Below are 27,514 nucleotides of genomic sequence, written 5' to 3' on the forward strand. Positions count from 1 at the left end.
AGCACTAGACATTGATACCATTTTGAAAGTTAGTACTGTATATATTTTTACTGGGGTTGGCTAACTTCCGTGAAGTTGGCCCCACCCACAGTTTTTTTTGGTTATAGCTCCTGAATCGTAAGAGCACTAACGATGGGAGTTGAAGCACTAACCAGCACTAACGAAGCACTAACCGTTGGTACAGTTTTGAAAGTTAGTGCTCACATATTACTACTGGGGGGAGGGCTAACTTCCATTAAGTTTTCCTCACCCACAGTTTTTCGGTTATAGATCCTGAACCGTATGAGCACTAACGATGAAAGTTGGAGCACTTACCAGCACTAACGAAGCACTAACCGTTGGTACAGTTTTGAAGGTTAGTGCTCACATATTACTACTGGGGGGGCTAACTTCCGTGAAGTTGGCCCCACCCACTGTGGTTTTTCGGTTATAGCTCCTGAACCTTAAGAGCACTAACGATGGGAGTTGAAGCACTAACCAGCACTAACGAAGCACTAACTATTAATACCGGTACTAGTTTTATTGTTAGTGCTTTTATGGGGGGGGCTAACTTCACGGACCTAGAACACACATCGTTTCGTTACAGTAATCGTGTTGCCTCAAGAGTAGACATTAGCCACTAGAGATATGACGTCACTACACCCATAGCCTTAGTCCCTCCCGTGTGCCCATTCCGCTAACCGGTTGGTATTTGTGTTTGTTTGTTAAGTTTGTGTTTGTACTTTGTTTTTGTATTTATTTACGAACGGGAACGAACGAAAGATTGGTCACTGCACTGGACTTCGTGTTTTTTGTGGTTTGGTTGGTTGTTTAGATTTGTTAGTAGAATTAGAAGTTTGACTAGTTTGAGTTTCGTTTCATTTCATTACCGCTTCCTTCCTTAATTTAATTTTCATCTCATTCCGGTATGCGGAAAATACCTACAACTTGAGGTTGGTAAAAAGTTTTCAAGCAAGGTAACTTAGGCTAACATTACTAATAATTTTTGGGTAATACTGATAGTCCAGGCGCTAAACGGGTTGAGTATGCACTGAAAGTCTGACAAAATTTGACTTTTGATTATTGTTGGGGACATCTAGTAGATGAAAAAAATCGATGATGTCGCATTTCTAGGGTGGTCACAACTCGGTGGGGAGGGGGGGAAGTTGCGCGGGTCATCGGTTTACGTTTCCGCGTCTAACTCGCAAACGGTTAATGATAGAAAGGTGAATTAAGCGTATATCTACGCCTAAATATCTTGTATTTCAAAAAGGTTATTACAACCTTTCTTCTATCTCTTATACGTTAGGCGCTAATCAACATTTATTCCAAAAAATAAAATTTAAAAATACTTAAAAATGAAATATCGGAAATATTGCGCTTGTTTAGGGCAAGTTACAAACTATTTATGGTTAGAAAAACTAACAAGTAGTACAACAACACCAAGTTTAAAGAAATCCGTGCAAAAACAACAGAGCTACGTTGATTTCAGTAAGAGTAAACGTGGAAAATTCGTAGTAGTACCGAGGCGCGCATGGACGGTACGTAGACCACAGTCGATATAGGTTTGATGTTGTAAGTAACTATGGGAAAGCTGACTTTTTCTATGCTGTTAGACCATGTTGAGATGAGCATTTTCCCAAAAGTCCCCACTCCTACCCCTTTGTGCTTTCCTCTACCCCCCCCCCCTTTTAGATAAATTTACAGTCTCTTAGAAATTAAGCTATAACTTTAAAACGGGTATGGATAATAACGCAATCTTTTATTAATCATTTTGCGTTACGATATTCTACAAAAAGTGTTTACCATGGTATCGTAAATATTCATAGTTTAAAAATATCATAAACATAAAAAAATATTTTTTACGGATTAATTTATTAAACTTTTTTGTAGATTTTTTTATACGAGGTTGCACAACAAAATGTTTGATACAAAATTTGGGGTGCATAGTTTACATTTTTAAATGATACATAGTTATTAACAGTTTGTTTGCATATAGTAGTTATAGATAGTATTGATTTTACAGGACTCAGGCTTTTTTGTGCACCGCAATAATGAAAAAAAATTACGTATATTATGGTTTTTGTATTTGAATTTGCCGCTTTATATAGATTATATTAACGTTATGTACCTCATTCAGTACATATTATACAGACTGTAGTGGATACATATGAATGAATATCGTGCATTTGCTGCTGTTCGCCAGAGCCTCATTTTATTATACAGGGTGTCTCACCTAAAGTGAACCAATAGATAACTTTTTTATAATGAGATATAGAGTTAACTTCTTATGGGACACTACCCTTTATTTTAAGATGTTTTTTTTTAGTGGTTTCGAATTTTAAAAATATGTTCGCCATTTTCCAATATGGCTGACAACTTTGTTAGTCCTATGGAATACCCTGTATTTTATGATTGTTTTAGAATGTAAACGCACAACTTTTAAACCTTTTTATTTTTGACATTTTTCTCTAAAGCTACTTGTTTAGGAGTTACATCGAAAAAGAAATGGTTTGTGAGTACATCCTGCATCCTCACAGCTCATAAACGTAAGTTTAAGAGCGGAAATACAAAGAATAAACAAGTTTTCAAATCACATCTACATTTAAAAAAAAACCATAAAATAAATTGTTCCAATATCAAAGTAAGCTAGCATCTTTGAAAATGGTGGCCATTTTTAAAACAACAAAATCAGTATTTTGTAACGTATTTTATATATTTTTTTGAACGAGGACTTATATGTGACTTATTTATTCTTTGCACTTTCTCTCTCAACTTACTCGTTTATGAGCTACAGGATGCCGAATGTACACCACAAGCCTTTATTTTAGATATAACACGCTGTAACTCCTAAATGGGGTAGGTTTAGAGAAAAAATGTCACGAATAAGAAAATAGCTTTTAAATTGTAAAAGAATACTAAAATACAGCGTATTCCATAAGAAATAACAAAGTTGTTGGCCATATTGGAAAATTGTGGATATATTTTTTTATTCGTAACCATCCCTAAAAACATTTTTTACAATTAAAAGGGGTCGTCTAATAAAAAGTTAACTCTATATGGAAAATAAAATTTGTGTATGTTCACTATGTAATCTCAACCGAGATGAAACGTGTACCCTTTTATAGCAGAATCTCCAATTTAAAAAAAGATACGTCAATTGTGGTCTAACAAGTTATATTTAAATGAATATGAGTTTTTTTTTGAATTTTTAATGGCAAAGATTGGCTGGCACTTGGAAATTATCTTAAAGAGGCGTGGAGTAAAGGGTGGGAATTGATAATGGAGTATAATTATTAAATTTAAGAATTGAGATATCGATACAAAAATTTGAAAAATCTATGTAATTTTAAAAAAATTTTAAATATTGTTTGTTAAGTATCTATCAAAGTAAATTATAAAAGTAACAGGTTTGTTTTATGAATTATTAACTGTTTGTAGGAAAAATTCAGATTCTCAGTAGGCTACATTAAAATTTTATTATTCATTCAATTGTTATCTGATCTTTATTAGTATGTAGTGCTATTTGTGTATGTTCTGTAGTGGAAATCAGTTTATTTTATGAATAATTGTATGTGATTCATGGCATTTTTTAAACGGTTTTAAAATATTTTAAAATCAGTGTGTCTAACACAAAACAGACGGTCTTTGACCATTGTTCTTTGCATTTAAAAAGAAAACACTGTATTGATATTTTATTACAATGAACACATTTTCTTCTTCTTCATCATCTGTCTTCTTCATCATTTATTCATCTAATAATTCTTTTTGTAGATTATCGTAATGCAAAATGATTAATAAAATATTGCATTATTATCCTTACCCGTTTTAAAGTTATAGCTTAATTGCTAAGAGGCTGTAAATTTATCTAAAAAGGGGGGTTAGAGGAAAGCACAAGGGGGGAGGAGTGTTGACTTTCGGGAAAATTATAATCGCAACATGGTCTAACAGCATAGAAAAATTCAGCTTTCCCATAGTTAATTACAACATCAAACCTATATCGACTGTGGGCTACGTACCGTCCATGCGCGCCTCGGTACTACTACGAATTTTCCACGTTTACTCTTACTGAAATCAACGTAGCTCTGTTGTTTTTGCACGGATTTCTTTAAACTTGGTGTTGTTGTAATACTTGTTAGTTTTTCTAACCATAAATAGTTTTTAACGTGCCCTAAACAAGCGCAATATTTCCGATATTTCATTTTTAAGTATTTTTAAATTTTATTTTTTGCAATAAATGTTGATTAGCGCCTAAAGTATGAGAGATAGAATAAAGGTTGTAATAACCTTTTTAAAAGACAATATATCTAGGCGTAGATAGACGCTTAATTCACCTTTCTATCATTAACCGTTTGTGAGTTAGACGCGGAAACGTAAACCGATGACCCGCGCAACTTACCCCCCTCCCCCCCGAGTTGTGACCACCCTAGAAATGCGACATCATCGATTTTTTTCATCTACTAGATGTCCCCAACAATAATCAAAAGTCAAATTTTGTCAGACTTTCAGTGCATACTCAACCCGTTTAGCGCCTGGACTATGAACTTTTTGTTGTAAATATCGTCTAAAATAACAACTCATCTTGTGGATCAAAAATTAAGTTAATTTAATAGTAAAACAGATAGAATGAAAACCTAGATTTGTGTATACATCTTACTTCATCAAAATATAACAAACAACTAATTTCTGTTACCAAGGAATTATCATATGTTCTTTCCTGCCTATAGGCTAATTAACTTATTATGGACATTATAATATGAATAAACTATATCTTTAACACTTTTACTACTTAGGCCTATGTTATGAATTTTTTGCCTTTTCTACCAAAATTAGACTAAGATGACTAATTAATAATATAACTTAGGCTACTACCGTATGGTAGGCCTACAATTTACCTCCAAGTAGGCCTGACTTAATCCAATTTTTGGCTGCACTTTACTTGATGTCCTACACTCATTCGAACGAAAATATCGATCGATATATCGATTAATTGATTGCTTCATTCGATATATCGTTTGGTTAGTTAATAAGGTTAACCTAACCTAACTAACCAAACGATATATCGAATGAAACAATCGAATGAAAATATCGAATCGAACAAACAATCGAATGAGTGTAGGACGTCAAGTAAAGTGCAGCCCAATTTTTTTTTGATATCAGACAATAGACAAGTTAATCTACAAGTTTCGCTGTTAACTTAATGTGGCATCGTCAGGTTAAAAACCACACACGTCATTGCTGTCACACGCACACAATAAATAAACATGAACGAACAGTTTTTAAGTAAATAAGTTACCTACATTAAGTTAGGCCCATCACACAAAGTGGATGTGTGATAGGCCTAATTTTTGTTCATGTTTATTTAAGTTATTGTGCTGTGTGTGTGACAGCAATCCGCTCACCTCTTGGATTAACAAATTAAGGTGAGCCATTTTTCGAAAAATAGTAATGATGACGTATGTTTTTTACTTTATCTTGTGTCTTGCCTTCCGGATTACTTCATGAATTGTACAAGAAATAAATTAAACTGTTAAGGTTAAGTTACCTTGATTCTGTCCAAGTAATCCTTAAGTCGTCATTACTGCAACCGGTTTCGATGTCTATGGCATCATTGTCAAGCTGAACGTAAAATCGGTCCTAGGAGGTCGTCATGAGTCTTGAAAAACACGTAACACATAACACGTACACAAACAAAAACGATAAAATGCATGGCCACACATTTATTATGTTTTTTACCCTGACAATGCCGCATTACTGGCAAAAAATGACATCAACCAAAATTTGGATTAACTGAAGTTAGGTCCCTACTTTGTGAGGTATAAATTTTACTTACGACAATAGGAAACTTATTATTTGTTATAACAAATTTAAGTTAGGTACTCTGCTATAGTTTCACCAGTACTTTTGTATTATACGGAGGCTACTCATTTTACAGCGCGCTGCGGCGGTTAGGTTAGGTTGGCTTATCATGTTTGTAAGACTACCAGATGAGTTATACAAAATTTATGATAACCCAACCTAATCTTTTCCGCCGCAATGCGCTCTATAAGGTTGGCCTCCGTACAATACGAAAGTACCGTTTCATGCAACCTAAGGAAGGGTAAGACATGGTTGGAAGTAAACCTTTGCCTAGACGTACGGGAAAAATTCAAGTGGATGATTTAATTCATGTTAAGGCCTAGAAGTAATTAGCCTATAAGTTACATATTACCTTGTGTTTCAATTATTAGAAATGACAAACCGGAATATGCAAGTTAACATCTTAAGTTAAATCTACGCTTACTGTGTACAGAAAGACATCTGCCTGTGGATGTGTAGAATTCCTTTTTAAATTAAAATAGGCTAAAAAAAGCACAAAAATGAGTTTAAAACAAATAAAAATAACATCCATAGGTTGCCAGATGCTGGTGACGAAATAGTAACGAAATGCAAACAGAAAATCAAAACAAACAGAAGAAATTCTAATCACATGCTTTATTTGCAGCGTGGGGTGAAAATAGAGAAGTTTGCTCAATACTTTTTTTTTGTCAAGTTTTTGACCACAGGGCGACCTCTAGTTTTAAGTTTCAACAAATAGGCTAGAGTAATGTTGTAGGCAGGGGGGCATAAAAAAGTAAGAATCCGTCCTAGCTCACAATCAAAATTAATTTTGTTTAGTTGCAGGAGGCACTAGGCAGTCTTTGAAATGTGGATCAAGTTTTTATTAGTTCCTTTGACAGGCTCGGTTTTTACAATCTACTTAATAAAGTAAGTATCTCACTTAAAGCATACTAGGCTATTTAAGTTAGTTTTGCTGTTATGCATTTTAAAATAAAACATTAATGTTCTAAAAATAGTCTGTTCTAAAAAAAGTGTTCTAAAATTAGTTATGTCATTTTACTAAATTCCCCTCTTTCCTTAAGGACATCCACTTGGAAATCTCAGCTCAGGCTTTGGTAGCTATGTTACGCGATTGAACAGGGCCGTGAGAAGCGCTTGCAGACGTTCACGGCAACTGCCTCTGTTAACTACCCATACATGCTAGTAAAAAACAATGAGTGGGGTTTTACAGAACAAAGAACAATCTATGCTTCTCTGGTTTAGAGTTTTAAAGTAACAATTCTATAATGAGTTTTAAAGCAGTTTAAAATTGCTGTTTTTCGTCTACATTCAAAGAAGATTTTCAGGCTTTATGGTACGATATTAAAAATATTGAAACCACAACACTCTAGATAATTTAATCCTCTTCAAATGCCACCCTAACTTTGATTCTACGTTAAGTGTAGCCTTCGGAAACACGGTTGCCCCAGACCCTTGCGTTTACACAAAACGGCAGAGGTAGGGCGGACCCTTAAAGGTGATGTGCCATTGTAAGATATCAATATAGGCTAGGCTAGCCTATTCTTTAGTCACCAACTATAGTCACAAACTATTTGATCTTCCCTAATGTTACCTCGGACTTCCTCCCTCACAAAATTTAGGCCTGGTCTCGTCAAAGTGCCATAAGATCCCTGCATGTATCTGTAATCTTAAATTCTAGTTTTCAGATACTGGCCGTTTCTGATTTTAATTCTATGTAATTACTGCATAACAAACACTAGCTGTTAGGTCATGCTAATTGTGCAGGGATTTATTAATACTAGAGGTCGTCCAGTGGTCAAAAACTAAAAATACCCCCGCCGCAGCAAACCTGCAGGTTAAGCGAATTTCAACTTGTCTGATTACATTTTTACTAAAATATTTCCATAAATAAGACATATTTATTCTCTATTTAAATAACATTAGATTTAACGAGTGCTTAGGTTTGCTGCTACGGGGAAGGTAAAAAGTGTTTTTGACCATACGTCAATAGTATAGGATGAAATAAATAAATTTGCCAAATTTTATCAATATGTATCAATAAACAATTAAACTACAACAATTTTCATTTTCTCCATAAGAACAACACAAGAATTTTAAATTGCACTATTTTTTAATTTTCATCGTGACCGTTAAGAATACAACAGCGCTTAATATACTAAATTGTTTCATTTTCATATAGGCCTACTAAAATCTGATCATTTTTGCTCGAGTTATCGCGCTAACGGACACATATATATATGAATTTGAACGAATGGTGTTTTTGGCCACTAGGGACCTCAAAATGAAAAATTAAATTTGTCCCGGGTCCAGGTCTTGCCATGAGTACTACGGTAATAGCTTATTCCCTATAAGGGAAATTCGTGAAAAAAAATGTAATGTATAGACTTCTCTATTTTCACCCCAAGCTGAATATATAAAACATGTGAGTTATTTTAAAACTTATAACAGTCATAATTTTCAATGAGTTTAACTGGCAATATGACGATTTTCGTCACATGTATGTGTGTCTGTACTTCGAAAATACCCATATGACAAAAATCGTCATATAGTGTCACTTTCTTTTAAACAGCTTATTATAACTCATTTAAAATTATTTCAAAACAAAATAATTTTGATAGGTAGGGCCTACTATTCAAAAGATGTGATTCTTAACTTTCATTTTCATATTATATTAACAAATCTTATAGCTTTAACAGACCAATTTTATTGTCGTTACGATTTGAATGAAAATTTAGGTGCGAGACGATTTTGAGTTTGCCACGTCAATTCATTACTCCATGTTTAATAAATCGTAGCGCCGATAATCTTACATGAAACCGGTTGTGGTTCGTGTCAATAGTAGGCCTAACACTTTGTTCTGGAGTTTATTTTTGTATCAAGAATCATGTGATTATGTCAGACAATTTGGGAAATAATATTTAGAAATAAGCTGACATTTGAACTGACGAAAATCACCATTTAGGCAATGACTAATAAATCAATAAAGGATTGTGTTTTTATTGACATTCATCATTTCAATAAAAATTGGGACATTCATCCAAACCATCAGGGCAGTCCTAGGGTTAAAAGACTTAGGCCTAACTAAAAGCTTATGTAACTAATGGAAATAATCACACTGTTCACAATAATAATTTATTTATATTATTGTTAACAATAACAATAATTTTTCAAAAGCTGACCTTGTTTTTAGTGTTTTCTAAAAATGTTTTCCGATTTATCGCATAAAGTTGTACGTGATTCATCATTGATATTACATGGTATCCATTGTCCATTTGTCTATTGTCGCCAGTATGTTTACAAAATGCAGTATTTTTTAAATAGCAATTATAAAACATTTTCAAATTACTACCCGATTTCCTGCATAATCCGTCCGTCAAAATTTTATTCGCTTCAACATTCTTTTGGTTAGTTAATTTTTAACTTTAAAATCACTTGACTTTTATGGAAACAGAGATTAAATATCATTGAAGTACCAGTTTTCCTTTGCCTTAGAGGGGTTTCCTCTGCAATGATCACAAATTCCATGGTCCTTCAAAAAATTGTAGCACTTCGGCTAACATTTTCATTCACCGTTTGTACTGTAGGAACCAAAGTTGTGTCATTATGTAGACTAAAAAAAATTATCTGTATTCCTTCTACTTGGTGGCGTTCTATAACTTTTTCTATGTTTCCATAATTTGCAAATCGGTTCTTTCAATGATTGCTCAAGAAATACAGTACTGCGTCATTTTAGTTTTCTTATTTTGTGAAATATATCAAATTGCCTAGGCTTTCTTGCCTTTTTCCATATTGATACAAAAGCAAAACCACAATTTATCTAAGTCAGGAAATGTGTGTGGAAATGTGTGGAAATGTGAAATGTGCGTTTCCTTGAATATTGTAATTTAAAATATTAACAGCAAATAAATTATCCAGCTAATCATAATGTAAACAAATAATGATAACATGGAAACTCTAAAAGCCACTGAGGCAGAGCTCAGGTGACTTGTTCAACATGCAAGACCTTATATGATATCTACTGAATGAGATCTTTCCGATGAGCCATAAACTAACAAAATCGGATGAGAAACCACGGAGGACTTCTGCCGACACTTGCGTATTTTATATATTAATTAGCCCCATGTAAAATCTCCATAAGAAAAGTTTAACATCCATTTTTGACCCAATTAACATTAATATTTTCAAATTACAAATAAAATCTGCACCTATAGGACCGATAACCTTTCTTTTGGTAAAACCCATGTATAATTCAGTCCAGTAGTATGGTTAGGCTAGCTGTCATAAGTTTTGCAAACGTTTTTTAATATCATATAAAAATACCCCCGCCGCAGCAAACCTACAGACTAAGCGAATTTCACCTGGCCTGATTACATTTTTACTAAACTATTTCCACAGGGTGTCTACCAACCGGGAAAACCGGGAATTGTACTTAATTTTTTACTGGCCATGAAATGTACGGGAATTGTCCTTAAATGCCAGACTATGTCCTTAAATTTTTAATGGGCCATAATTTTATCGATCGCTAGTTGGTTAGGAGCACATAAAAGGTTTATCAGATGTTTGTTTACATTTTCATAATTTATTACTAGAGTAATAAAACCCCTAATAAAAACCAAATATGCAATAAAAACCCCAGCATTCTCAAACCCATTAATATTTTATCACGACAATCAAGTGTCAAATGAAGTACTTCCAAGAACTGTTGATTCAGTAGTAGTTTAGCTCATAAAAGCTGTATCACTTTTATTCCTTTACAACATTTATTTATTACTAGGGTAATCATTATTAGATCCCAAACATATTTTATCATGGAAATAATAGTTTTATAATGGTTGTTAAATTTCACTTCTTACTTGTACTTCAATTTGCCGCTGGCCATTGCCTAGGGTCATAAAACTGTTTATGGTTTCATATAAAACATGTAACTATAATCTTAAACATAACTAAATTAAACCCTTTTTTTATGGATATTTTATCTTTCAATTGACAAAACCAAAAGCATCATTGTTTGCATTACATTTTTATCACTACGTAGGCCTACTTGGTTTCAAATGATGTCATAGCATTTTCTGTATCTTTGTACATTGTTGGCAGTCAGGTTTCAATGTTTTTTATTTCCCATATTTATTTATTGAGTTGTATGCTTTAAGCAATCTAAATCTTATTAACTATTATTAACTATCTTTTTATCTTATTATCTTATTGTAGTGACTTTGCTGTATAACCTCATAGAGGTCGTGCGGAACGAGGTGAAGCCTGAGATTTTCGGCAGGAACGGTCTAAAGCGGGGAAATCCGTGGTGGGGGTAAGAAACGAGCCGATCACCGCCTCGCATAGCGACACTTCCCCCGCCACACCACTATTCCCCTCCAAGCTTCACCTCGTTCCGTACGACCTCTAGTTTGTTTCTCAGTTTATATAGGCCCTCCTAAATAATTAGGCCTAGGCCTGGGTATTTTGATTCTTTGAAAGTGCTGTAAAATATACTAAGAAAATGTAATTGAGCCTAAGATAAAGTAATGATTGCTATGTGTCGATATTAACTTTGCAGATGAAAAGACAATAATCTTACTCTGTGCTTACTGGTACCGATTTGTACCTAGAACCGAGTTACAATATATTCATATGCATTAAAGATTTTTTTTTTTCAAAAGTAGTTGAGGACCTAACGTTGTGCCAGGGCGAATAATGCCAAATTAATCCACCTGCATCGGATAAGCTATGTTATGATGTTTCCGTGACCGATGGAGATATTTAGGATTTTGTCGCTATTGCAGGAGACATTGATTGCGTTTTTCTGTTAACACGTTCACTGCTAAAGGAAATTATAAAATCGAATCGTATTGCTAAAAAACTTTATTGTTGTATAACATTCCTTTTTGTGTCCTTATTGAAATACAATATTATATAATACGATCGGAAGTGAATATGACGTCAAAAAGTGACGTCATAATAATGGGTCAGTACTGACCCATCAGGAGCCAGAGTCAGAAAAAATGGAAATGTCACTGAATACATTATATATGTCACTAAAAATATATTTTCTAAAGATATATTTGGTCATTATGATAAAATAACCAACATAAAATAGTATATCAATTGATTGGAATTGATTATGACTTCATAATTTGACGTCATATACATGGGTCAGTGCTGACCCATAAAGAACCGGAGTATAAAAAATTTAAATATAAAACAAAAATGAGATATATATAAAAGATTTGAAATGTTAATATTATTGAAATAAAATAGTTTAAAAAATAATTGAAATTGAATATGACGTCATAAAGCACAAAAAAGTAGTAAAGCGAGGGGCTTTCACAGTATCGTGGGTCAGTACCGACCCAGCCGCCACGGCGGGAGCGAGACGCGGGAACCAACTCAACGGTGAACAAAGCAAGTCACACACTACACGCTAACGTGGTTTAGGTCCACCTTCGACTGACGCTAGGCTAGCACTGAGCAACATATTGATTCACTGCAGTGTGGGTTAGTACTGACCCGGCAGCATGAGCGATTCGATCGCCGTGGGTCAGTACTGACCCACCCGCAGCGAACGTGTTAAACTATAAAAGCTGTACCTAAAGTATATGTTTGTTTACTTCAATAAGTTTCTATTTTGAAATTTAATTCTTGTCTATTATATTTTACTTTTCTCTCTGGAACAACCACGAAGAACAAGATTAATACAGTTTGACAAATCAGGAATATTATTCTGTAATCACACCAACAAAGGTCCTTAAATGTACGGGAATTGTCCATGAATTTTTTATCCAGAATGTAGTAGACACCCTGTTCCATTAATAAGACATATTAAACGTAGGTTTACACGTTTGTACCAAATTTCATCAAAATCGGACCATTTTTGCTCGAGTTATCGCGCTAACGGACACATATATATTTAATAATATATTAAATATAGACCGTCAGCCGTTACGATAGGTTCTGGCGCACACCCCTGGGAGCGCCATTTAGTTACGGCGTGTGCGTCAAAACCTATGGTAACCATGGTAACTGCAGCACGGCTGACAGTCTATATTTAATTCTTTTTGTCAATGTTAATATACAAGATTTCATTTCAACCAAGTTAGTAAAATGTTTGTAGAACACGTTTCCTTAACGCAACTAAAATATTAACAGCAATTAAATTATCCAGCTGATCATAATGTAAACAAATATGTTCTTCATAAGGATAACATGGTCACTTGAAAAAGAGCCCAATGGAATTTTTCAATAAATGTCAGGTCAGTTGCAAATCTACACACCTGGACTAACATTTTGGTATATAATAGTGGGGTTGAATCTTAAAACAAAAAAGCCTTATTGTTCACAAAATTTCATGAAGAGTATTTATAACTAGTGTCGAATTCGAGCAATTGCTAAGTATTACAGGTGTTATTTTATAACGAATATCAGTCATAATTTCTGATGACTTTAAAAGATTTGACTCAAAGATTATGGAAATACTCAAGATGTGCATAACAGATCGATATAATCAACATTTGTTGTAAATATCTTATAATTTTTCAAAAGCTGGTCTTGTTTTTTTAGTGTTTTCTACAAATAGCCTTACTCATAGCCGCATTAGGTTGTCCATAATAACGATTATAAATATAAAAAAAACAACATTATTTCTTTTCTTCTCCTTGGTGGTATTCTATGACTTTCCTATGTTTCCATAGTTTGGAAATCGGCTCTTTCAATGATTACTAAGAAATGCAGCACAGTGTTAATTCAGTTTTCTTTTTTAGTATATCAATTTATCCAGGCTCTCGCTTTTTTCCATTGTATTTACGCCAACCCAAATTCAAATAGTAAATATTTAATTTTAACCAAGTCAATAGGATGCATATATTTTCCCTGCGATGCACACATGCTTGCCTATTAATATATAGATTTTTTCTACATACCAGTCTTTATTCCTTATAAATTCAGAGTACCGTATATCAAAGTTCCACTAACTCAAACATATTCAAGAGATAATTTATGATAATAGGTACAACATATGATGAACATTTTTATCAAATACCTACCTAGTACTAGATGATTCTAGTACCCAGGTTTCAGGGCAATTACTTCTTGCTTTGGTGAAAATATACATCCGTATACCTTTTTGAAGATAAAATGAGTAACGTATTATTGATAAACATTCCAATTTGGCATAATGTCTACTGGTCAGTTAACTTATGTTTTCCATGGTTTCAGACTTTTTCCGGGTACTCTTGGTTTAAACGTTTATGAAAATTAGAGCCTTTAAGTTAGTGATTAAAAAATGAATTGTTGATTGATACACACTTCTGCAGGAAATACTACAACGGAAAATCATGTAACTGCAATGTTAGCTTGAAAGGCAAAGTTATAATAATAACTGGAGGCAATTCAGGGATCGGCAAAGAAACTGCCACAATACTAGCTTCAAGAGGTAGGCTAATGTGATTTATTTATTCTGTAATAACTTAGAAAAAGTGTCATTTTCATAAAATGATCTTAGCTCAGTTATGATTTATTCTGATTCTCCAATTTGTTTACTCAGTGCAAACTAGTACAATTTGTTTTTAGTATCTTTTGCGTTGCAAGAAATTATACTCTCGATAGCCTGTGGAATAAAAAAATGTTAGTAGGTACTACATTGATCTTAAGATTGGCTACTGACAAATGTTTGCGATTTAAGTGGATTACCCCTATGATGTTTTTTATCCTCCATGGTTTTGAAAATCAAATCAATAGCCCTAAATTAATTAATTGTTAACATTCTTGTATGGGACTTTATACTTGTACCAGGAGCTTAAGATGTTTTAGAACTTAGGTAGGCCTAATTATTATTATTTTTTCCAATGGTAAGTATGTTACAAATAGTTGTGCCACCTGTATCAATGAAATATTCCTACATTTTTATGACGAAGGATCCATCCTAAACAAATATTTTACTGTAAATAGAATTTCTAAGGCCATATACCAACTAGTAGATAATTATCATGTACTAGTTGACAAATCGACGTCCTCAAAAACTTGTTGAAACGGACCGTATAAATGCATACTTAAATGACATAAATTTAGGAGAGCATTGTATTTAGACACGTGATCACTGTTCTCAAATCTTTCCCACGAGAACAATCGTTTCAGTACTAACCACTTCCTGCCGATCTAGTCCAGTTAAACCGATGTGCTGATAAAAATTTCCGGAAAAGAGATGTCTTTTCCGCCGAATCATCCGGTTAAACCGATGTCCGGTTAAAAGGTGTCCGTATAAGAGGGAGTCTACTGTAAGCCAAATTTGTTACTGTTTAAGAAGTAGAAAATATATTCTTGTACAGTTAAAAGTTCACACTGACTCGAGATCAAGATAAGGATGGAAAAGACAATTAGTATTATAAGAAACACTGCGGACAAGCCTTTTTATAAGGCTTATGCAGTTTTTGTATTATAAATTCATTGTATATGTGCTGTATCAAGTAATAAAAACAAAAATAAATCAAATAAACATATTAGGTTTAGGTTTATTATTAGTTAAAATCGTTAATAAAATATGAAGAATTTAAAAAATATTAAGTGATCAAAATCATCAACACAATCATTGTTTTTGCAGGTGCTGAAGTGGTGTTAGCTTGTCGGAGTTTGGAGAAGGGACGTGAAGCTGTGAATGACATTAAACAGAAGACAGGCAATACATTGATCCGAAGTGAGGAATTAGACCTGTCTAGTTTTGAAAGCATCATCAATTTTGTAAACAGATTCAAGCAAACAGGTAAACAGCATTCATAATTGATCACTTTGGGTCTTTTGGTCTTTTGACCAGACACACAGTAGAATCTAGGCAGTTTGTACCTCAGAGATAGTGAAGTTTGTATTCAACAAAGCTTAACCAGGCTCCTGTTTGAAGTTAGGCCTATTACAAGTTCATTATTTGAATAGTTTCAGATCAAATTCTTCCCGACAAGCACACCAACCAAAGTAATGGCTTCTTTCAAAAGTTCTGTCATGGAATGCTCAATATCTGCTAAAGTTTTATACATTTTTCTGACATAGTTCAATATTCCCATAAATCTCCTATTAATCATTTAACAGTAAAACAATACAGACACAGTCTAATCATTCTTTGTTAGAAAATTAAAGACTTCAATTTTAATTGAGTGGTTTTTGCCAATTTTAATGATTTCTAGTTGTGTATAGGCATGATTTTCAAATGAAACAAGTGTGAATGGGCAGTTGCAAGTTATGTCATGAGTAGTCTTGAATTTTGTTTTCATTCACAAAAACATTGAAAATTTTTAATAGAATACCGTTTTTTATAGATAGCCTATCTACAGAATTGTCTATGACCTGAAAATGTTGCGAAGGACCTTTTTTGTATTTTGATTTATTTGAATATTGTTGTACTTGTGTGCAGTTGTCCCAAAACTCTAGTCCATAAAGCATGATTAAGACAAACAACATAATACAAAAATATCAAAATATCACTTATTTTTGTGATACTTTTAAAACTATATCAAGTTGTACAGAATATTCATGAATATTTGTTGTCAGTTTGCTTATTTGTTGCAGGAAGTAAGCTTTATGGCCTTTTGAATAATGCAGGATTGTTTCATGTTCCTTACCAGTTAACCAAAGATGGATTTGATGTCACCTTGCAAACTAACTATCTAGGTAAATATTACTACTTACTTACTGCCGTGGCTCCACAAATCTCAGTTGATTCTTCGCCTCGTGTACCAGCCTCTTCCACCCTTCTCTGTCTTTTGCCAAATATTACTAAAGTAAATATTACTAGCAAAACCAAATTAATTATATCTAGCAAACCACAGCCTTTTTTTGCAAATCCTGTATTTTAATGTATTAGATTTTAAAATGTTTTTCAAATGCTATCTGAGCATAAGGTGGGCAATCTTGGATGTACAGCTAACAAGTTTTGAGATTGTTGTTACTTTCTTCTTTCCTCAGTTGTGGACTCATCGTTACTTTAGAAGTTGTTGGATCACTATTTTATAAGAAACTTTTAAAGTATTGTGACAGGTAGCCGAATGAAACAACGAAAATGCACTACGAATAATAATTTATTTACTTAATTTATGATAAAAACAATAGTGAAGTGTTTAGCTTCCGACTTGCTGTATAATCCTATAAATTTAGTTTACAACACAAATAAGTTATTGGGGGACATAGCCTCCCGAGGAGGCTATGGGGAAAGGCGACGCGACGCGGAATTTACATGACCGATTGAATTGGATTTAGAATTTAGACTAACTCAACTGAGTGCGCGCTTCCCATAGCCCAGAGTTGGGCGTGGAGGGGAACCAGCCAATCACGTTGCGGCTATGCCGCGTGACGTCAGTGCAAGCCCTGGACGGTGCTGCTGCCTAACGATTCATCAGGGCATTAGGCAAACTATAGTTGCGCATTAACTGATTTCATCGAGCGACTTGCTGAGCTGTATCAGCAAATTCCAGCCATGCGCGTTACACTTTCCGAGAACGTTGGCCTGACCCAGCGCTGAGCCACGCTGACGGAATATTCCATGGTGAGGCAACTGGTTGACGCAAAAAGCTGGGAGGTTAACAGTCCAATATTACATGCCCTCTTTTTATATTTGAAATAAAGCAAAGCTTCTGTGACGGTAAAGACAGGGTTTCCTGAGGGTGTAACCAAAACCTCCCCAACTGATATGTAATGGGTCTGGGAATTTTTGGGACCGTCACATCCCCCTCCTCCTCAGACCTTGCTGACCCCAGCAAGAGGTACTGCAGGAAGCAGTGAGCGAGCCTTGCACCTGAGGACTCTCAAATCTCCATACTATGGTTCTCAGCCACAGAAATCCGGTCAGCGAAGCCCAACGCCACACCAAGGCCAATTTAAACGCCTCGTAAAATGTAACTTGATGAATTTAAATTTTCCAAACAAAAAAAACCCATTAAAAGAAAATCATATAATTGAACCCTCTAACGTCATCGCCTTTCCCTGCTAATGCCATAAATTTAACTAATTACATCCATAACTCTGGATTCCAAAAACACTAACATTCAACCTACAATCCTTACATTATATATAAAGTTATTCAATTTAAACAGCAAGTCGAAGCAAAAGAATGAAAAACAATAAACCACAACAAACTACAATAGATAAAATCCTTCATGACTGGACCTAACACTAACAGTAATAAACCATTTTAGTAACGATACATTAATTTTAAATTTCAAGAATAAAAATCAAACAAACAGATTCAAAGCTATCCTCATCAAGTAAAATTTAAACGATTATCGCTACTGCATTAATACAGTTATAAATCAACAGCTTAAACAAACAATAATAGTTATGTTCATCTCGGACAATGCTTGCTTCCCTCGGATGAGAGAATACACAGACCCACTTATCTTCGGTAATGATTCAGAGCAAGCGCTCCTGCCATGCTGGTTAGTAGTCCTTAGAAATATAAAGGTAACAGTGAATTTAGGCAGTCACAGCCTAATCTATAAATTCTCCCCCGGTAATACCACGGGATGTATTACAAGTTGGTTGATAAATTTGAATGTAAAGCGAATACGGTTTGCAGCAAATATTTCTCAGCCGAATATAAGGGGCGTTTACAATTTTCAACTTAATTTAGTTTCGTTAATACTGAATATAATGTACCAAATGCCGAAACGAAGCAAGCACTGTAGAGCCGAACACGGCACTAATTTTCAACAACAATGGAAAAAAAACTACTATAACATAATCCCTCTGCTAACTTTCAAGGATTTCCAACATGTTGGAATCTAATGAACATATTAGATAAAAGAAAGAATAATACTTATGAGTTCATGCAAATAAATTCAGTAGCAATCATGAACTCCTAATTAAACATGGAAACTGATAACTCCTAAAACTCACTTTTTTACTTTTACTTCAACTCTAATTAACTTTTACATTCCTTCAACTTAACCTTTCCATGGTTAAAACAAGAAGCCAACCAAAGATACCTATCTAAATAAATAACACTTACCTAAACAAATAATGAAATAAATAAATCTAATAAATAAATAATAATAAATAGCAAAATCCGTTAAATGACAATTTATTGGGTCATGGGTCTGGCTACCGAGGTTGAAGGTGCCGGCCTACCTCCAAACAAGGCACATTGGCTTGACAATGTCCAAAATAGAGTTACCTTTGTTATTTGAATTGAAATAAATTTGATTATAATTTTTATCAGATAAGAAAATATCATAGTCCAAGGCCAAGGGTACGGTCCAGCATTATTAGATGGTAGGGAAGGATAAGGGTAATTAGGAAGTTAGTAGGACTGCAGCTGCTTACTTTTCCGTGTTGCCTTGACTCTTGGGCCATACACACTCACTGAGGAGTACATCTTCTTCATTTAGAATTTAAATTCCTCCTATAAATAGCTGTAAAGCAAAATTTCGGATCAAACTTTAACAAGCACAGCCAACCCAATCAACTAACCAATCAGGACTAACAATAACTAACAATAACAAACTAACAATAAGGACACACCAGTGCCCAATGGTGTGAATAAAAATAGAAAATCAATTAATTTATAGCAGCACTACAGGCATCGGCTACTACCAAACATCATACACGAGTGTGCATTGTCCCATGGCGCCTACTTGTAAAACCGATAGTCCTTTTTAACAGTACATTAATAAAATACTTATGAAATAGTTACACAGAAAGAATACTAATTATATAATAATAGAAAAAGAAGAATCTATTAATGTCTGGAGCTCCATTTAAAAGTGTCCTGCCACTTACTTATTGCGCGCACTGCACTAGTCAACTTACGCCACCCAATGTGACTGCAATCGGGGGCGGTTTAGTTCAGCAACAAGTTGCAGGCTGGGCATGCCCTGTCTATCCTCCGCGGAAGGCCTGACCTCTACACTGGAGCGCTCCGGTTCCATCTCCCTTACTGCTGGTGCCTCTTCCTGATCTTGTGTAGTTCTCGCAACAGCGGCTCGCAGCCACAGGGCTGCTCTGCGTCTCCACCTGTAAACGAGAAAAACAGCTATTAGAATAATCGAGATGGAGAGGCCACCCAGTTTCAACTTTTCAACATTCTTTAGTTGCAAATTATGGAATCTGAGGAGCTGGAAGGCATTCTCAAAAGAATACTCCTTTACGCTCAGAGTGCCAAGCTGGTAATTATTTTGGCTACTTCTCAAGGACGTCCTTTAAACATTACATCACAAATACACACGTCATGGCCATGACCAGGGAGGCTCTTAGCTCCACCCCCGTCTACAGCTCAAGCGCAGCTGGTAGCGGCTAACAGGTTCTGTCAGGCAGGCGTACGCAGGCGCGAGCAACAGTCAAAATGAAATTGACACCGGGGGAGGCTCTCCTTCCCTCTCCCCTTCCCGGCTCCAGTGCAGCTGGAAGTTGCCAACGGGTTTCGATGGGCAGACATACGCAGGCACGAGCAAAAATATGCACTCTATCTCTCGCATGTCATCGGGAGGGACTAATGACAGAAAAATTTCTTAAAACAAAAAAAAAAATAAAACAAAAATAACCAGGACTATTAGAGTCCTACACGAGCTTATTGCTGCCGAACGAACAGCAGGCCAAAACTCATCAGTTCACATAATGCAGAGTCCTTGCTGGAGCTCAGGCATATCATGCGACTTCAACTTCACGAACAGTCCCCCACCGAAAAGAAAAAACAACACGGCTAGCGCTTACAACAGAAGGCTGCTGATTAATCAGGCAGGCATTCTGTAACTATTAGCAACCAAATCGTTAATGGTTCTGATCAGAGATCTCAAACTACAAAAAAAAACAGCGCTTCAACAAAATCCGGACCTAGTCCACAGGAGATTCACCATGTCGCCGTGTGTATTGTAATACTGTACGGACAAGCAAGGCAATCTCAATCACGGCCAGCCACCTTAGGGCTCAGACCAAACTACAACCATGCACAATCAAAGGAAGCCCATAACTAAATGGGGCGTGCCTACAATGTACAAATTAACTATATCTTCTTAATTCTTATCTTTTTTTTTTTACCTTTTTTCCAGAGGAGTCTAAATTTTAATTTAATTTATTTAATAACAAAAAATAAAAAATAAAAGAATTTAAAAACAAGGCTAAAGCGAGTATACTTTACCCCAACTTAGCTCAGGGCCAATAATTTGTAATCACTTACTATTATTATACTTATACAACTACTCAAACCAATTCCACCCGCAGGGACAATGTTGAACTACTGCTTCAACAGCTGGTCCACCGCAAGGAGACTCCATGTGCCTCGATCAACGGAGACAGCAAGAGACTGGCTCACACTCCTATACAAAACTGTAGGCTGTATAACAAACAAAAAAAGGGTTATCCTATGCACATCAATATATTGGTAGGCTACTAATTCACCTCCAGCATTGAATTTTTATAAAAAAACATTTTCCTCCTACTATCATCAGCATTGCTTGATTTATTTTCCCTTAACAAGAAACAAGGACAACGGTATTTGTATTCTTCTAACTATACACCACAGAATCCTCTGGCGAGGGGTTAGCCACGGCTTAATCACAAATGTTACCGTACCGGATTTATTTAGGTTAAGGTCCTGTCCAAAGCAGGAGCAAAAGAAGATACACTCCAAATCTTCCCCCATACCGAACACACATTGTGAGAAAATTGTGACATTTCCCTCGGCTCATTAGAAACTCAACATATCGGAAACTAATGTTTCTTCTGTAGATAAAAGCAATTCATCTCAAAAACAATTTATTATTATATTTTTTTTTTACAAATACGGAATGAATTAAAAATTTATATTTTCAGCTCGTGAGTCAAAACTATCAAATTAATAGTTTACCTCTGTAACATCACATATGAGTTTTGAACTGACTTCAATCATTCAATAGTGCTAGCTGATGATAGCAGCTAAACAACAGTTCTTCAAATTTCGGTTTTTATTTATAAATCCGATAACCAATTTCTAATTATTCCAATGTAAATAAATAAAGATCAATACATTATTTCAGTATGAAAAAAAAAGAATGGCAACTAAACACAAACATCTCTAATTACTCAGTATACTCACTCAGTCTTGGACCAAGCGTTTAACGAATGGTAAAAACCTCTTGCAATGCCTAAAAAAAACTCAAAAATTAATCCCTCTCCTGGATACCTACACAAAAAAAACATTTAAACTCCTCTTTTTAGTCCTTCCACATTGCACACCTACTTTGTGTACACACCGACGTCTCATCAGAGGGTCTGCGAACCCCTAACAGTTCCAACAGAGCACCTGCTGAATCACGTAATATCTTAACAAATCGCGGCTAGGTTTGTTGGCCCACGCCGCGGCCTTTACACGCTAACCCAAGTTTCTAGCAAAACCCCAAGGGTTGCTTCAATTTTTTTTACGTATTTCGTTTTTACTTTTTTTTTACTTGTTACTCATTAGTTGTCCACTTTACATAATATACACAAATTTTAGAGACCAAATCACATTACGAATCATACAAACTCAAATTATTTCTCGCTGCGTTCCACAAAACTTGTTAAGTCTGGTAAAAGAAAAGTTGGAATTTATTCAGGTACCGTACCTAAAATATCACAATAAACCATCTTCTAGATATCCTTACTTTAAAAGTAATTTATTTATAAACGTGCACAGTCATCACGGAAAAAAACAAATTTTTTCCTACTTAGGCCTACTTTATTTTCCATACCCGAGTGAAATGGCAAGGCATCAATACAGAGGCAAGCAACATCCCGGATGGCTTTGAGGTGAGAAGGCAAGTCTTTAGAGAACAAAATTATGTCAAAAGAGACAAGGCATTTCCCAACCTTCAAGCCCGTCAGTAGGCCAGTAATGCTGACATCATTTAAACTAATAATTTTTTAATCAATAATTCCCATGGACTACACTGCTAATCATTCAAAGACAACAGTAATTATATTCTGTTTCATAATTCTATTTATTGACCACTTCAAAGGACATTTAACAGTCACTGGCGTTTACTGAACGACCCAATGAGCTGTCCCGAATAACAAAATATGTTACCTTAAACAGTTTAAAATGAACAAGCTAACCACATAGAATCTGAACATGTCCTGCCACAGTAGGCTAGGCCTACATGATGGCCATCATTGGAACGCAGCTAAAATAAATTTAGTTTTACGAGTAACCATACACTTCAAAAGTTCTTGAGTAAGCTTCAAAATTACATATTCCACGATAATTAGTTAAAATGTTCCCTACTTTCCTTTAACTTACTCTTACCTTAGGCTAAGGCTATATTCCAACATTAATTTATTATAATTTTAGCTGTACCGGTAGGCATTAATCAAAATAATTTAAGTTCACGGTCGGTCATTATAATAGAAAACAATTCCTTAAGTCAAAATTATTGCCTCAGCTTCTCTGAACACTTAATTGAAATATTCATAGCCTAACTTTATACGAGTTACCAAAACTTAACTTAGTTTATCTCCAATTAAATCTAATTATTCCGCCTTCCCCCAATAAGTTAAACTTCACCAAGGCACGGCCTAAACTTTACAGGAATAGGCTACTAGGTTAAACCATCAAAAAAATTAGCCTAGTCAACTGTTAACTTAAGCTCAGACAGTAATCACAGGAACAACGTAAGGCCTATCCTACTTAAGCCAACAACTTCAATTATTTCACCCCTTGATTACACAACAAATTAACTATTTAAGAAAAACTTTAGCCTTGGTAAGCTTCCCAATTAAATATTTTTGAAAAACAAATAAAACTATTCAAGCCAGTTAGTTAATTTATAAACTCACCTGACCTTTTTACGCACATCTAACCTTTCCGCAACAGAGCAGACGCCAGAAGCTGAAGTCGATCGAAGTCTCTGAAGTTCGAAGTTTTAAACTGCAGACGACGACGACTCATTGCAGTCGCAGTGGGAGCGAAACGAATTAAAACACGTAAAACGACGGGAGCAGTACTGAAACAGACTGAGCGAGTCGCGACAGGGAATTACAACGAAATTATGATTTCTGACTAAGTAATTGATTGCACGATAATAATTAAATAGCCAATTAATTTAGGACTCTTGAACCTAACCCCGCACTGACACCAAATGTGACAGGTAGCCGAATGAAACAACGAAAATGCACTACGAATAATAATTTATTTACTTAATTTATGATAAAAACAATAGTGAAGTGTTTAGCTTCCGACTTGCTGTATAATCCTATAAATTTAGTTTACAACACAAATAAGTTATTGGGGGACATAGCCTCCCGAGGAGGCTATGGGGAAAGGCGACGCGACGCGGAATTTACATGACCGATTGAATTGGATTTAGAATTTAGACTAACTCAACTGAGTGCGCGCTTCCCATAGCCCAGAGTTGGGCGTGGAGGGGAACCAGCCAATCACGTTGCGGCTATGCCGCGTGACGTCAGTGCAAGCCCTGGACGGTGCTGCTGCCTAACGATTCATCAGGGCATTAGGCAAACTATAGTTGCGCATTAACTGATTTCATCGAGCGACTTGCTGAGCTGTATCAGCAAATTCCAGCCATGCGCGTTACACTTTCCGAGAACGTTGGCCTGACCCAGCGCTGAGCCACGCTGACGGAATATTCCATGGTGAGGCAACTGGTTGACGCAAAAAGCTGGGAGGTTAACAGTCCAATATTACATGCCCTCTTTTTATATTTGAAATAAAGCAAAGCTTCTGTGACGGTAAAGACAGGGTTTCCTGAGGGTGTAACCAAAACCTCCCCAACTGATATGTAATGGGTCTGGGAATTTTTGGGACCGTCACAGTATGTTAACATCATTTGCTTCAATTAGTGACTCCCTATGTTGTGATTAACTGTGACATTCCTCCGTAGCCAAAGGGTATTTTGAGGGTATATTTTGTTTTTTGTATATATGGTACAGTACATATAATTGAAAGGTGAGTTAAAGACTGTTTATCTGTTGAATTTCGGTGATTAAAACCTTTGTGTCTATTTCATGTTTTCAGGCCCGTTTCTCCTGATTTATCTATTGTTGGATATACTAAAGGAAAGTTCTCCTTCGAGAATAGTTAATGTTGGTTCTGAGAGTCATAGATACCTGACTAGTTTGAATATTTCTGAAGTTATCAAGGACTACAATGAGCATGGTGATTTTGATGAGTTTATGTTTTATGGAACTACTAAGCTGTGTATCATGCTGCTTACCTCTAAACTAGCAAAATTATTAAATGGTAAGCTATTTATTGAACTGTAGTTAAAAAAATAGAATTGCTGAACTAAAACATTATGGTCTTTACACTAGGAAAATCATAGGCAACTTTTCATGCTTTAACATTTTTTGATTTTTACATTTCTATTGCTATTTTTTTGACATTCTCACAAATTTCTTTAAACAAAGAAATACATTTATTGAGTGTTTTTCTGGTATGTGTACAAAAAGTTTACTATTGTAGATATACTTTTCCACTGCTTTACACAAATTGGACAAGTTTTTACAGCTTCATTTTTACTTGTCTTTTAGCCCCTATCAGGCTTGTGTAGTTGCGTTTAGGATTTTTTTGTAATTCTTGTATTTTACTGATTAAAATTGTGGTCAATACACCGATATATAATTTAACTTTGATAGCATATAAATTATTTTAAGATTTTTTCATGTGTATTTTAAATGGGTTTTTGCCATTTACATGGTTCTCCATTTTAACTCCCATTTTCGCTGTCAAGCACACACATACAAATTTTGTGATAGCTCTCCACGGTTCTATTAATGTCAGATATTGTCACATTTCCAATTCCCTGTTCCTGGGCTAAACATAATGAATTTGCACATTTTTAACTCTGCTAATGTTGTAAGTTGAATAGAAACACAAAGCATTAACTTATAAAGTTGGATTATCACTGACGAATGGCCATAGGCAACTGAGTGGGAATGGGTTGCACAGCCATAGCAGAAGTACATCCATTCACGTAGACTACACTTGAGCAGTGGTCACTCATTAATCTTTTGATTGGCACACAATTTAATTTAGTTCTTTTGTTTGTTCCTTTCGCTTAAATGACGTTTTGGATGACAAGACTTGTATAATCAATGCTCCACTGTATGAATAAAACAAAACAAATATATTATAGCACTACAATAATTTAGAGCTTATGCTTACAATATTGTGCCAGAGAAACAAAGTTATTAAGTTTTAACATTTCACTTTGTTAGTTTGTCACATGAGCCATTGGGTCAATAGCTAGATAACTTTAGTGGTTGGTGGGATCCAGAGCAGAAGTGTTGTGCTTATCCCCTTAGCAGGTTGAAAATAAGATAGATCTAACAGTAAGGTGCTAACTTAGCACCTTACTAACTTAGCACCTTACTGTTAGATCTATCTTATTTTCTGTATTCACTTCTGTAAGACTTTTAGTATACAAATTGAACTTCATGTTTTTTTTTCATTTATAGGATCAGGAGTTTCAGTAAACAGTGTAAATCCTGGAAATGTTCGGTCAAACATTCACAGACACTTTCCTGCTATAAGAGATCTGCCACTGTGGAGTTATTCTCGGTTTATGCTGTGGCTGACATTCAAGACGCCGTGCCAAGGAGCGCAAACTTCAGTTCATGTGCTCAGTGACCCACAACTTTCAAATATCTCTGGAAAATATTTCAGGTGAATGTTAAAAACTATTTCTATGTTGCAAATTTGCTTACAAAGATTATGATTCACTTGTTTTATTAATCTATGGATGAATCAGAATCAGAATCAGTAATCTTTATTCGGTCTGTATGTAACAAAATCCTTGGGGTTGGATAAAGTTACTTTGATTTCAGTTGAACTCGTAGCAATGTTCACAGTTAAACACTAGTTGTGGGACTGAAACTGGTTATAATATAACACTGACCTGGGATAGATGCATAAATCTTTGTTAAAATTGACAACTGTGGGATTTAAAAAAATATTCTTAAATTCTGACTTTTTTCGGTGTTCTGCTTTGCGGATATGCTTCTTGAATTAATCACAGAGTAGATATGTTTAGGAAAAATTTAGTTATACAGTAATTACAATGTGAAAACAAATTCAACGATAGGGATGTGTCAAATCTCGAATCCACCGAATTTTAAGAAAATATTCGGGTTAGAGATTCAATTAACGAAATTTGAGAGTCAAATTTTTTTTATAGAATTATAAGACATATACTTTGCATTGCATAACCATAAAGGTTATTGATGTCGTAATATTATACACTATACTGTGACATTGCCTAACCATAGAGGTTATTGACGTCGTAATATAAATATACAGTACTGTGACATTGCCGAACTATAGAGGTTATTATCGTATCTTTAAACTGCAGTTGAGATTAATCTATGTGTGCCATCGGTTCTTTCTGTGTGAAAATTTGATAGTTTTAATAATTTTGCAACTGTTCATGCTATTTAAACAATCATCTCTCCATCCTCATTTTTATAACTGTTTGCAGTGATTGCAGGGACACAGAAGTTTCTGCTCTAGCAAAATCTGTTGAATTAGAAGACAAACTTTGGATATCTACTCTTGGGTGGCTAAAACCTTACATCGGAAATGGCGTCATTAAGGGAGGAGTGGGAGTTTAATGGCGGAAAATGTACTAAACAGGTGATTTTTAAGGGGGAATTATGTGAACGCCCTAAGGAAAATGCGACTTGTCAAGTCAAGATAAGGATAAAAGAAGGTCATCCACAAGGTGCGGACTCTGAGTACTTGAAAAAGGAATTTGGTCAA

The 27,514-nt window shown here is 35.0% G+C and overlaps 1 protein-coding gene across 5 annotated transcripts; it reads left to right on the forward strand.

The window, feature by feature from the left end:
- Nucleotides 1-822: 822 nt before the first annotated feature.
- LOC128988550 (retinol dehydrogenase 12-like) lies at nucleotides 823-27,514 on the forward strand. 5 transcript variants are annotated; one of them, XM_054409954.1, is made up of 8 exons: nucleotides 823-932; nucleotides 6,637-6,726; nucleotides 14,124-14,242; nucleotides 15,407-15,565; nucleotides 16,363-16,464; nucleotides 24,773-24,997; nucleotides 26,215-26,422; nucleotides 27,234-27,514. In XM_054409954.1, the coding sequence occupies exons 2-8, from the start codon at nucleotides 6,665-6,667 to the stop codon at nucleotides 27,364-27,366; spliced, it is 1,008 nt and encodes a 335-aa protein (XP_054265929.1). In that variant the 5' UTR covers nucleotides 823-932; nucleotides 6,637-6,664; the 3' UTR covers nucleotides 27,367-27,514. The 5 variants fall into 5 exon arrangements, with proteins under 5 accessions (XP_054265929.1, XP_054265943.1, XP_054265913.1 ...); XM_054409968.1 differs by lacking the exon at nucleotides 823-932 and adding an exon at nucleotides 941-956; XM_054409960.1 differs by lacking the exon at nucleotides 823-932 and adding an exon at nucleotides 5,380-5,402.

Source organism: Macrosteles quadrilineatus, unplaced genomic scaffold, assembly GCF_028750875.1.
Source record: "Macrosteles quadrilineatus isolate MER2022 unplaced genomic scaffold, UCM_ALF_1.0 Scaffold_1__1_contigs__length_201487025, whole genome shotgun sequence".
NCBI lineage: Eukaryota > Metazoa > Arthropoda > Insecta > Hemiptera > Cicadellidae > Macrosteles > Macrosteles quadrilineatus.